Source organism: Musca vetustissima, unplaced genomic scaffold, assembly GCF_032173495.1.
Source record: "Musca vetustissima isolate MV318-11 ecotype Yass unplaced genomic scaffold, APGP_CSIRO_Mvet_v1 utg22557, whole genome shotgun sequence".
NCBI classification, from domain to species: Eukaryota; Metazoa; Arthropoda; class Insecta; order Diptera; family Muscidae; genus Musca; species Musca vetustissima.
The window spans coordinates 1-13,729 of record NW_026887900.1 but is presented as its reverse complement, the minus strand read 5'-3'; the positions used below and the strand labels follow the sequence as shown (position 1 = coordinate 13,729).

General features: G+C 32.3%; 2 protein-coding genes across 2 annotated transcripts in view; one reads left to right on the top strand and one right to left on the bottom strand.

Annotated features, from left to right (window-relative positions):
* The window catches only part of LOC133335692 (trichohyalin-like), a gene marked incomplete at its 3' end in the record, with an annotated part of 76,316 nt that extends 74,704 nt beyond the window's left edge, over positions 1–1,612 (bottom strand). The window contains exons 1-2 of the mRNA XM_061543994.1: positions 1,553–1,612; positions 1,409–1,494 (exon numbers count right to left, since the gene is read on the bottom strand). Of these exons, the coding sequence (XP_061399978.1) occupies positions 1,409–1,494; positions 1,553–1,612 (146 nt within the window). The remainder of the gene's footprint in view (positions 1–1,408; positions 1,495–1,552) is intronic.
* A 7,746-nt stretch (positions 1,613–9,358) lies between these two features.
* On the top strand, positions 9,359–10,710 carry LOC133335691 (adult cuticle protein 1-like). The gene is made up of 2 exons (XM_061543993.1): positions 9,359–9,364; positions 10,391–10,710. The coding sequence occupies exons 1-2, from the start codon at positions 9,359–9,361 to the stop codon at positions 10,700–10,702; spliced, it is 318 nt and encodes a 105-aa protein (XP_061399977.1). The 3' UTR covers positions 10,703–10,710.
* The last annotated feature ends 3,019 nt before the right edge of the window (positions 10,711–13,729 follow it).

Genomic DNA, 13,729 nt, shown 5'->3' with positions numbered 1-13,729 from the left:
TACACACTTATTTGCAGACTCAAAAAAATCGTACAAACCAAATTTCATCGCAATCCGTTGTATATTACGGTTTTGGTGCATCCTAAACCTGAAATCGGATGAAACTATATATGTGAGCTATATCCAAATCTACACAGATTTCTTCCAAATTCAACAATAACCATTCTAGTAACAAAAAAATCAGTTGGGCCAAATTTCATTACGAATACTATTATTTTGTTGCCGCTATGAATTTTTCAGAGAAAAGTGGTCTTTTGTTCTATAGTGCATACTATGGATTTGTGCATGTCACAATCATATGCACAAATACATAGTATCCTTTACTACAGTGTGATGAAGGGTATACAAATTAGACCAAATTCTGGTGAGAATTTAAGTAACGGTATACTTAAATTCTCATATGGGGTCCATACTTGGACCGAAATAGTCCACATTCGAACTTGACCTGCTTACATACAAAAGACAATACAATTTACCACAATTTGCTAAAAGGTCAAGGAATGGACCTATGCGACAATTGTTTGTAAGAATGCGCCCTATCCACTTAGAACTGAAATACAGTCAATTCGGTCAGAAAATGTGACATTTAACAAAAAAAAAAAAAAAAAACTAAAATCTAAACATGTCAGAATGAAGCTCACAGTTTAAAGACAGAGAAACAGAAATGTTGAAAAGTATGTATTTGAAATACAATCACAAAAAAATATGGCAGGAAGATAGCCAAAGAAAAAACAACTCTTCTTTAAACCCCGTTGGGTTCGTTTAAAGACTCACAAAGTCAGTCTTCAAAATAAACCAGTTGAATGTTCATAGATAATGGTACCATACTATTACATACCTTTTTCTATAAACCTACAATTGGTATGTTCTTTGTAAGAATTGTGAAAAAGGCACCAAAACCAAAGGGAGTTTTAAAAAGAGTTGTTTGTTTTTCCTTTGCCTATCTTCCTGGCATAGTTTGTTGGTCGAATTAATAGCAAGTTCAAATCCAGTGGGAAAAATCATGAAAAAAAACTTCCAAAATGTATGTTTTTGGCAGATGTGCCATTATGAGTATGATGTTGTGTTTTTTTTATTTTATAAACAAAAACCTTAACTAATAAATAAAACCCCAGTTAGGGGCTTTCTTTTATTGGTTCAAGATTTCGAAGTTGAAAAATGTGTTATTGTTACAAATACCCATTCAGAAATAGTAGACAAAGTCACTTTTAATATAAATACAAATTCCGCGCGACACATAAATTACAACACACTAACTTTTTCAATTTCTATCTATTGTATATCTTTTTGTAATAAAAGAGATAATGTATTCCTAATGATGCTATTAGCGGCAATAGAAAAATGCAAAAAACACTTTGATAAAATATTGATGACATAAATAAAATGGAAAACAATTCAAATTACTCACGCAACCAAAACATCAGGATCTTCCCATTTACGTGAAGGTGGTTCTAACAGCAGGCTGACATTACGCCAACCTTTACTTTTTCGCACCTGAAAGTCACATAAAAGGGATGAACAATGCTTCCATTGTTTTTATTTTCAGACTCACTCGATAGCGTTTGGATACATTCACACTGGGACTCTTCTCTGAGAAAACTAGACGCGCCATATTTTTATAGGTTTGCGTTGGTTGGATTAGCTATTATTTTGGTGGTTTCATTGATTTATTGTCTTCAATATAATAAATATGTAAATGATTGAAAATTGTTAGAAAATATTCGTATGGATATGATGACAATTTTGTAATAAAAAATTAATTATAATTGAAGTTTGTGACGAAGCAAGCTTGTGTTTGCAATATTTTTCTGTGAGCTTGTAATTGAATTGATAAACTTTTGATTGCGAATTTGAATATATTGTAAATAATATAATGAACGTAACATCCTAAATCAGTAGTAATGGTACACTATATGGTACACTACAGAACTACCACCAGAGTTGCCAAAACTTTGTTGATAAAAAATTCTAGATTTGTTTAAAAAAGTGCTAAAAATTAAAAGTGCCAAATAAAAGTGATAATAGTAGAATTGGCTGTAATTTTATGTTTTTGAATCTCATTAGGCAAAAATTTCCCTACCAAAAATTATTAATATGGGTATACTTTTAGGGGTAGGCCCTAAAGAACGGAATTTTGGCAATGTCGGGCACGTTTTTACATCAAATTGACTATAATTTGAAAGTTTTTATGGGTGTGACAAAATGTCCCATTAAAACGTATTGATATCGGATTTTGGATATGTCATTCTCCAAAACCCCCCAAATTTGCCAAAGTTTTAGAGACATTCTCGGGGTTCTTGCAGGGTAGGATATATTTATGCGGACAATTTTCTACATAGGTCTACGTTTGGGCATATCTCTCATATAAAGGTTCCATCCTATTTTAACATTAAAAAGTGTGACGAGATCCATTACTTAAATTTGGCATTCCGGTGAATAAGAAAATCCTTTCCTGAAATTTTCCGATTTAGGTTAATGATTTTACATCGCTCCCATATAAAAAACCTCTTAATTTGGCTTTCAAAAAAAAAAAAAAAAAAAAAAAACATAGCAGGCGATGCTATAGTAACCATTTGAAGTACCAGACAATTTTTTGAGAAAAATTTAATAACTAAACATAGTGCAGGGCATGACATAATTATGCCATGGGTGCAGGGTACAAAAAAGTACAGGTCGCATTTATGATTCGAATTGGATGAAATTTGGCATAGATCACTCATTTCCCCCATGTATGAACCCTATTGAAATTGGGAAAAATCGGTTCAGATTTAGATATAGCTCCCATGTACCAATGCCCCTATATATCTATCGATTTGCACGAAATTTAGAATAGCGTACTGAATTAGGTCTAGAATAATGTGTGCCAAGTTCCCCGAAAATCGGTCCATATTTAGATATTGCTCCTGTATATGCTTTCGTCTAATTTAATGTAAATGGTGTAGCAATGCCCCTATATATCTTTCGATTTGCACGAAATTTAGAATAGCGTACTTTATTAGGTCTAGAATGATGTGTGTCAAGTTTCCTGAAAATCGGTCCAGATTTAGTTATATGTTTTCGTCCGATTTAATGTAAATGGTGTACCAATGTCCCTATATATCTTTCGATTTGCACGAAATTTGGCACAGCGTACTGAATAAGGTCTAAAATGTTGTGTGTTGAGTTTCATGAAAATCGGTCCATATTTAGATATAGCTCTCATATATATTTTCGTCCGATTTTTAGTAAATGGTGTACTCATATTTATCCAATCGGATAAATATAAATACCAATCCGTATTTGCTTTAAATTGATTTACATAATTGTGTCCCATTATATGAAGAAGAAGAACAAGAAGTATAGTTTGCAGAATGAAATGTTTATGAATCCATTTTCATATTAATGGTCCTTCAAAAACGCGACATCTGTTAGGATTTATCTATTGAATATACTCAAAGTGGTGAAGGGTATCATATAGTCGGCCCCGTCCGACTTTACTACTTTCCTTGCTGGTTTTTTGTTTACAGATATACTGACATTGGAAAATCAAACTCATACCCAGTTGTTCAAAAAATATCAATTATCTTCTATTATCTAGTTACATAGAGATCTAGTTACTTTATATCCAAAAATGGAACATAAAGAAGATTGTTGGATTTATTTGTCGATTGAAAAAGTTACCTAAGTATATCATTCCAATTCAGTAGTTACTGGTAATGCAAAGGGTACACAACTACACAACTACGTTGTCAGTTTATTATAGCTTTGTGCAGCCCCAAGAGTTTGTAACGCCGCGAAATATTGGTCCTAGACCCACCTTTAAGTATATATGACTAGATGAGTCGATCTAGACATGTGTGTCCGTCCGTCCGTCTGTCCATTATAATTTGTAAACACGATACAGGCCACAGTTATGGACCAATCTTCACGAAATTTTGCATGTAGGCTGGGTTCTGGCCAATGAAGACCCCTATTGTTAGATCGGTTAATATTTAGGGGATGAAATGGACCAAAAACTTTATTTTTGTCGGTTTTTCTGCTCGCTCCAGAGGCCGCAATTATGGCCCAAACCCCGCGAATTTTTGCATGGAGAAGCGGACCGGGCCAGAGAATACCTTTTTTTTGATAAAGATCGGTCAATATTTAGCGGGTCAAATGGACCCTAACTTTTGTGTGAAAAATGACAACATTTGTATTCTATAGCGTATATATTTACCACTGAAGGACGTAGACCCGAGAAGTTGATAGTATATCCAAGAGGAGTGGTTGATCTTTTAATTGATACCAATTGTATTGTCGTAGGTACTCGGATGTGGGAGTTACACTTAAATATTTACAGGTGCTTACGTATTCAGATATTATTTAATAACCTATTACCACACTGGAGGGCGGAAATATAGCGGGGATCGCTTTGAAATGTTCCATGAGGTTCCAGTTATGGTCAAGGACAACGCCTAAAATGTTAGGTGATGATTAGATAATAATTTTTCGGATGAAGTGGACCGAAAACTTAATTATTTGTACTTTTCGAGTCGAAAGCCGAACATCACAACACAACCCATGGTGAAGGGAATCTGGACAAGTATGTAGGGGGGCTGTACTGATTATTAGTAACATTTTCTGACCACTAGCCAGAAATATCGCGAAATATTGCCGAATCTCAGAATATAGAACCACAGAAAGTTAGATTTTCATGGAAGTTGTGTAGGGTATCGTATGGTCGTCCCCGTCCGACTATACTGCTCCGCTCACTGGTTTATATATACATTTTCATAGACAAAACAAAACAGAACAATTATTTTGTCATTTTGTTAAAACTTTTTGTAATTGTCGGATTTCTAAAAGAAAAATTCTGATAGAAGTTTGTTTTCCGCAAAAAATATTCGTGATATACTATGTGGAATGTATCATACCATGTGATGTGGAACCTGAATTTCTATATTCAAACGAATTACATATAAATTTGAGGTAAATTTTGACTTTGTAACACAACACAGACAGAAGTAATTTTTCTACGGGCTTCATTCCAGGTTTTCTAATGATTTCGCCCTTTCAGATTGAGAGAACACACAAAGGGTTAGAAGCGGTTCCTTCAAATTAAATTTTACATGTGTTCTGTTGATATTTAGTAACGATACAGGAAGATGTATCGTTCCTAGATGTCCGAAACACATCAATAACTGCTCAAGAGATATTCTGCCGATTTTCTAAAGGTGAGTTTTCGATGATCATATATAAATCTTCTAACTTTTGTTAATTTTAAATCTCAATATTCTCTTCCGAGACTTCTATATCACCTGGGATAAAGATTTGCGACATAAGACAAAAGAGACGCGAATTAGGGATTTACAAATGGATCAAACCGTATAATTGTATACAATACTATATTATAATAAATATCAATAAATAATGATACGTATACAGAATTATTTTATAAAATATTTGAAATATTCCAAACTGTTATACAATCTACTTTGTTATATATACGTAACTAGGTAAATGTACTGCCATTTTGTACTACCGTAATGACTGTATACTGGTAACGCAGGCAGGGGACAATTGACTTCCCCAATGGCATACCCATGTTAAATTCACCAGTCTATGGCATGATGTGGTAACTAGTGGTAGTTGCAGGTAATTAGTAAAATAACTAGTTCATAACCAGTTACTCGAACTACAGGGTAGTTTGAAACAGGTAGTTTCGAAATCGAAAGAGCTATATTGAAAAGCACTAAATCTAGCACTGACTACCACTGAACTCTAACTTTCTGCTGATATATATCCCGAGTCAATGCTTCGGTTAATATGGTTAATTGGTTAATTTATCACGCTAAATATTGGCTAATTATAAACACAACAGCTATTCTAATTAGTTGGCCGGATCCATATTTGATGTTTGACTAACAACGTTAGTCTCTAGAGCGTTTAGAATAGCAGAAAAAATGTAGTTTTAGTACCATTGAAATAGTCAAAATTTCTCAAACCCAAAGAGAATATTCGGTACATTTTTTCAGTTTTTCTTTGACAAAGACGAAAATACAATCCAATTATGGTTCCGAAACTGTAACAGCCAATTATATGCAATTTTGGTTTCGTTCAGGAATTTTTGATGTTAAAGATGCACCTCGCACAGGTAGGCCGGTCGTCAAAAATGTCGATAAAAACGGAAAAATTATCGAAGTTGACCGACATGTTAACAGTCGTAACATCGTCCAGGAGCTAAAAATCGGCCATTTAAAATAATAATAATAATAAGAATGGATTTCTTTTTCCCCAACCTAATGCAAAGGAATTGACAATTGAAACCCACTGGGTTACCGAAACCCGGTTAACTGTAAACGTACTATAATATTTTGTATCCAATGATTTTGTAAACAATGTCATATTGAAGTAATTTCTGTTTATTGATAATGAAAAGCTGAAACCTCCCACACCCACCCAAACATCAAATTACAGTAGTACCCAAAATAGAGAATTAAAAATATTGTAGTGTAGTGTTCTAACAAACTGGCTGTAATTTCATAAATCTTGAGTTTATATTGGGTAAAAAACTACCTTCCAAAAATAATAACATTGAATAAGTCTTGGAGTAGCCAGCATATAACCGTAACCCCATAATATTGGTAGTTTGGGCACGGTTTTCAACCGAACTGGGTGGAAATTCATTCTAATAAAAATTAAATATCGGATGTTCTTTGAGTGTAGGCATTTGCTGGTCCTTATTGTAATGTCCAACTGGAGGGAATGCCACTTCGTAATGCTAGGGGTTGTGGTTGACATTGCCGTACCTTGGTGCGATAACATCTTTCTAATTAACGATTTTCAATAAATGTCTATGTTTCTACATAGCCTACATCGTCTTCCTCAGTATGTTCAAAGTTCTAAACAGATTTTCCAAAATGAGTGCCTGTAGTTTAGAATTCGTTTTCTGAACGCAATTTACTAAAGCATATATTTGATATAAATACCCAAATTTATGTTAAATATGTTAAATTAATATGAGTCAGAGAGTCAAAAAGTTCGGCCTATTTGACGAAGTTTTTACTTGTTTTTAGATATAAATTTTTGTGATATTGCAATCCTTTCAGTTGCATATGATATGTACAGCAAACATATTAAATTTAAAAATATTAAATTTACGCCAAGTTTATTGAAAATTTAGCTAAAATATGAGCCCACATAAATATATATCCACATACATATATCCACTTATTTTCAATACCAATGATCCTAGTAGCAACCTATATATGGAAGAAGTTACAATAGAGATTTTGTATATTTTATAGATTCATGTTTTCCATTAAGGGAACCCCACCCATTCTCGATTTTAATTTTTCATGATTTTCAATGGACTGGTAAATCAATACCAATGCTTGTTAAGGTTTGTAACTTTGCACATATATATTTGAAGATTTAAAATAGAAGAAAAATAATTTACAAAAATTTTTTGTTATTGTTTTGTTGTTGTTTTTTGTAATTAAAGAAAAGCCCTTATTTTTGATGGCGGGCATGATAACTCCTCACTGGAACATCGGAATCCGAAAATTCCAACGGTGTTAGAAAGAGTACATGTCTGGCTCTCGCATGAACTAGGATTATCGACTTCGCTCTAAAATTAACAAAATGGTGGACCTTTGAAAAAATATTTTTGGAAAATCGCCGATTTTTGACCAAAAACCAAGTTAAATCGAATCGATTGGGTTATTATATTTTGAGTTATAGTGCCCGCCATTCGCAAAAGAGAAAAACGCGTTTAAAGTTTGAGAAGCCCTTTAGCCGTCATTTGATGCTGACACAATAAATCGGCTATACCTTCAAGAGTTCTTGAGATTTTCACTTGAAATTTTGTAGGGACATTCTTGAGTTAATGTAGATTCGAATTAAATCAAAAAAAATTTGACGCCGAGAATGGGGGGGTCCCCTTAATACAATGTTTTTATTGGGTTCGAATCCTGGGAGACAATGCTTTATTTTATTTATTAAAAAAATTTATATTGGCTATATCAAAATGTACATCGATATTGACAATAATTTCAAGCCAAGTCTAATTGAAATATTTTCAAGTATAGATATAGTATCCTGTAAATATTTAAGATTTGAGGAAAATGAATACAAGACATAAATCATAATTCACATTTCATAATAAGTATAACACAAAACAGCCTATGCGCTTTTAATTAAGTAATTAAGCATTATGTATTTCATTTCCCTTGGCTACAATTTTTCAAAATATTTCTACTAAAGCTGTCAATAATGACATTAATTATTCTTATTGGCAACAAATATGTAAATTTTCACAGAAACAGCCATTGATAATTAATTGACTTTGCACCAGATGACAATAATTTCTGATGAAATTTTAAATGACTATTAAAAAACATTTAATATGTAGCCAGAAGCATTTATTAATAGACCTATTTAATAATAAAAAAAAAACAAAAACTACTTTTTGTCAAGTAAGAAATCTTGTTATTGCAAAAGAGTTATTGGTGAAGTTGCCGTGAAAGGCCGACACATTGCGGTTATTTTTGTTGTCTTGCCGTGGGATTTGCTTAATGGAACTCTGCCCATTAAATGTTTTATCGTAGACCAAGGGTTGATGTAAAACTTGTCAATTGAATTGTCTTGGTAACAACAGTGGTTGTTTTGTTTTTTGTCTTATATTCTTGTCGAACGATGTTTCCGTGTGCATTTCTTTCAGTTTTTCTTAGATTATTTATGACATATAAAGAAATACAATGGATAAAATGGTTCGATACAGTAGAACAATGCAAAAACTATAAATCAAAACTATAACCATAATTAAAAACACCTCTCGTATATACCCCAAACCTTACAGTGTCATAAATCGTCACACGCCAGTTTGATTTTATCTTAATATGTCGCTTGTATTGCGATCCTAGTTTTAATCATGGCGACATAAAAATAAGTGTTCCACTGTATTATAATTATTATTATATCACACACACCTGACGTCTGTTGTAATATACACGGCTCTCATTAGCGCCTGCTCTAGCGTTGGCATCGTTTAAGATGTGGTTAAGGTGGACAAGTATTCTCCCAGGTGGAAGAATTTAATTCTAATATAGATTTCTATAAAAATTATTAGTGGACGTAAATTGATATATTGCAGACAATATTACATGTACCACAACTATACAGACATATATAGATTTTAATGTCAGTGTCAGGTAGTCAAGAAATAAAAAGAGATGGAGATATAAAGACAAAGAAGAAAAAATTAGACTCATGTAACAGTAGGGAAAATTAATCTTTTCTTTGAACTATAAAAGGTTGTTACAATCTGAGAGATATCAGTAGAAGTCATTCTAACGTTAAACGTGTTAAAACATACGAAACAAATAACAAACTATTCAAAATGAAGGTGAGATGGTGTAAGCGGATAGTAAAGTGCATACCAAATATTATAAATATTATAGCAGTGAAAATATGATAAAAATTGTTCCAAAGACTGACATTTAAGAAAATTATGTCCTTAATGGATTTTGTTTGGACATTTCTAAGGAATTAAAAAAAGAGATGTGAATCGAAAATCGAATTAAATATTGTTCGGATTACAATCATGTTTAAATACAATCAAGGCTATAAAAATAATACGAATACGATCACAATGATGGAGGATAATAACAGAGCCTACGGTTTTCCAAAAGTCTGTTTGAATTCCAACATAGATAGTTAATATTTCATTCATTAATGACGATGTAATAATATACTGCAGGCAATCAACTTCGCGTTCTGCTATTGATGAAACTCGCAATTTCATAAAGAGACTGCCCCACATAAAGCTGTACACTAAAGTTTCTAGAACAATTCCTTGTGATATTTTGTGTAAAAGCTTAGCCAGGCTATGTTTTTAGGCATATTTTTACACCCCTTTGGAAATAAGACCTACCAGTTACCTGTTACGGTACCTATATCGTGCTGTATATCCTTCTTTCCACAATATTAATTAGTGAATGAGTTCTATTTTGAGGTCTGATACCGCCTAGTACAGTCTTCTCGCAGCTGATCTTATTACTTCATAGCTTAGGAGTGCTTTGACAGACTCAAGTTTTAATATCGACTTTGTCCATCAGTTATTTCCTTTCGCATAATATCGCTGTGATCAGGAATTCACCAAAGAGTACCAATGTTCTTAAAGACCAACGGAGAATTTATATCTTTACGTCTTTCATGCTTCCTAGGATCTTCACATAAACGTCTTACATCATTGCTTCCATCTATTTGGGAACTGTATGTATACATATACTGACAGACTGTCAGGGTAACTCTGATGTAAAACATTATAAGAATTTTTTATAGAATTAATGGGTTCAGATGCATTGAATTCCTCTTGGGTTCTTATATTATGCTTAATATATCTAATTAATGTTCTCCCTTATCGTTACAGTTCTCCATTGTTGCTGCCGTCCTTGCTTTGGCTATGGGTGCTAACGCCTCAGTATATCCTTGGGGACCCGTCGTTGTGGGTGGTCCAGTACCAGGTGCCGTTGTTGTCGGTCATCCCGGTCCCCTTGTAGTTGGACCTGGTCCAGTTCAAGTTGTTACTAGCCCAGTTCATGTTCCAGCTGTTGTTGCTGTAGCTGCTCCCGGTGCCGTCTCAGTTTCCAAGACTCGTGGTGCTGTACATGTTGCTCCCTTGCCCGGTCATGCTCAATCTGTTGTCCAGGCTAACTTGCAACCTGCTCCCGGAACTTTGTAAATTTATTCCCCGTAAAAAAAACTAGCTAAAATCCCAAAATAATATGGAATCTGCAAATGATAATTTGGTTAAATGAAAAACATAAACTCTCTCAAATGAGGTCATCACAACGAAAGGATATCATTTTGTAAATCCTTAAAACACAACTCATAAAATAATTTCTTCCTTATTTCCATTTCATCAACACCACAATTCTACCATATCTTTATAATTTCTCATTTATCTATCTTGTCTTTTGTATGTGATACTTTATATAGTGTACAATTTTTCATAGTCACTTCTAAGTCACTGCCTCTACCATCTATCATTCTCACTTGTCCTTCCTATTCTGCATACTACACCGATCTTTATGTTCTTTAATACCGCAATGGATAAATTTATGCACTGAAGGATTTTTTAAAAATAAAATAAATAAAAGGCATTTTTAATAATAAAAAATAAATTTTAAATTGTCTCTCTCATTCATAAAGAAATGGGGTAAAAACATACCTCCAGAATGTGTAATCTTTCCAATTTTCTGGAAGTATATTTTCATATATGTGGACATTAGTACTAAAAGGTACTAAAAAGTACTAAAACTGTATTACTCCGGAACGGTTGGAAGTAGAACTCTGAAATTTCGTATGCAGCTTTGTCAGTGATTAGCAAATCAGAATTTGTGAACATGTTATGGAAATTAGTACTAAAGGTACTAAAATGTACTAAATATTATACTACGATGGAAAATGTAGAGATAGATGTCTGAAATTTGGTATTTAGCTTAAGTCATTAAAAATAAAATGATGTACAAAAAATATTTTTTGGAAATTAGAACAAATATGGTACTAAATAGTACTAAAAACTGTATTACGCCAGAACGGTTGGAACTACAACTCTAAAATTTGGTATGCAGCTTTGTCATTTATAAACAAATCAGAATGTGTGAACAAATTTTGCAAATTAGTACTAAATATTATACTACGATGAAACAGGTAGGGATAGATATCTGAAATTTGGTATGTAACTTAAGCTATTACAAGTAGAATGATGGGCAAACATATTTTTTTTTTAAATTAGTACTAGAATATATTAAAAAGTTCTGAAATTTCACATATAGCTTTAACTATTACAAATAGAATACTATGCCATTTTTTTTTTTTTTGAATTTAGCACTAAAGTTGCGATAAAAAGTACTAAATATGTAAATACAATGTAACTGGTAGAAATAGAAATCTGTAATTTTGCATGTAGCTTACTCTAAGCATAACTTTTTGGAATTAGTACTAAATACTGTAGTATAATGGAACCGGTAGGAATAGAAATCTGAAACACGGCACATAGATTTAATTATTACAAATACTATGCTATATATTAATATATTTTTGAAATTTGTACTAAAATGGTACAAAATATTAACTTATAATGGAAAAGTCATAGATTGAGATCTGAAATTTAGTATGTAGCTTAACTATTACAAATATACCGATATGCACAAACTTGTACTAAATATTGTACCATAGTGAATGGTAAAAAATATAAATGTAAATTTAGAGTACAAAAATGTCCAACTATAATTAACAGGCTTGGTTTATTGAAAATTCGTACTAAATGGCATCATTAATACAAAATATTGCACAGTATGGGAACATTTTTTGTATATTATAAACAAATAGAATACGAATCGAATACAAGTACTAAATATTGTATACGGTAGAATGGATGAAGATAGGAACCTGTTATTAAATAATTATCTGGAACTATGACAATAACAATTTATACATAAAAATTTTGCATTAATAACTTCTAAAATGTACTAAAAAGTACAACACATTGTATACGGCGGTACGGGTGGATATAAAAACAATGCTTTTGGCAATATTGTTTGACATTTGTACTTAAAGTACTAAATATTTTATACGACAGAACGAGTAGAGGTAGAGTCCTGAAATTTTGTATGTATATTTTGTTTAAACAAATTAAAAAAAGTATTTTTTTTTTAATTTTTAGTAAAAAGTACTAAATAGAAAATGTTAGAGAAAGATATCCGAATTTTAGTATTACTCTTTGACTATGGTAAATAAAATGTTTAATGGAAATATATACTACAGCGAATGATTATGTGAATTAAATTTCTAGTGTAGTGAAAAACAGGCGAGACTTCAAATACAAATAAGTGAAACTATGCAATAAGCCGCTGAACATCACAAGTACTAAAGTGTAGTCAATTTTAAATGCTAAAGTTCCAAATTTTCTAAAATAACAATACTGATATTTCCAATGATGTTTCCAACCACATTGGATCGATCTTTTGATGTAATGAATAATGGGCTGCATCATTATTATGAGGATATACTAAAAATACCGACAATACCATTGAGTATTTTGTAATACGTAACGCACCAGAAATACTAAATTTCTGCAATTTTAATGGAAATCTTCACTATAAAGGCAGGTCTCTGAATAAAAAATGATGCGCTGTGCAAAATTGTAATTTGTACTACAAGGGTACTACTATCAGTACTAAAACGAACTAGATATTTTACCATTAGTATTAAATTACCGGAAGGAACAAAAAAGGTTAACACAGTATTATAGAACTTTTTACATCAGTCCATCGGGACGATCGAGAAAATAGTAAACTTACAGAACTTGTACTCGATTTAGTAGGATAGAAGCATTAACGTTTCTGTACGAAAGAAATACGGAGTAAGATCTGAGATTAAAACAAACATATTAAGATATAAAACCTATAATAAAAATGTTTCAAATTTGTACTTAATCCAAAAGTATATTGCGTAGCTAAAATAATGTTTATTTTTTTAACGATAAAAAGTTTCGCTAACAACGTAGCGGGCCTATGCTAGTCAACTATAAATATATAAATTTAAACAATTTATAACGTAAACAACTATGTTGTGAAGGTATTATAAGTTACTACCGAAGTGCCCGTTAAAACCAGTAAGAAAAGTAATAATGTCGGACTGAGCCGACTATATGATACCTTTCACAACTTTGGGTATATTCTACATATGTATCCTAACAATTTCA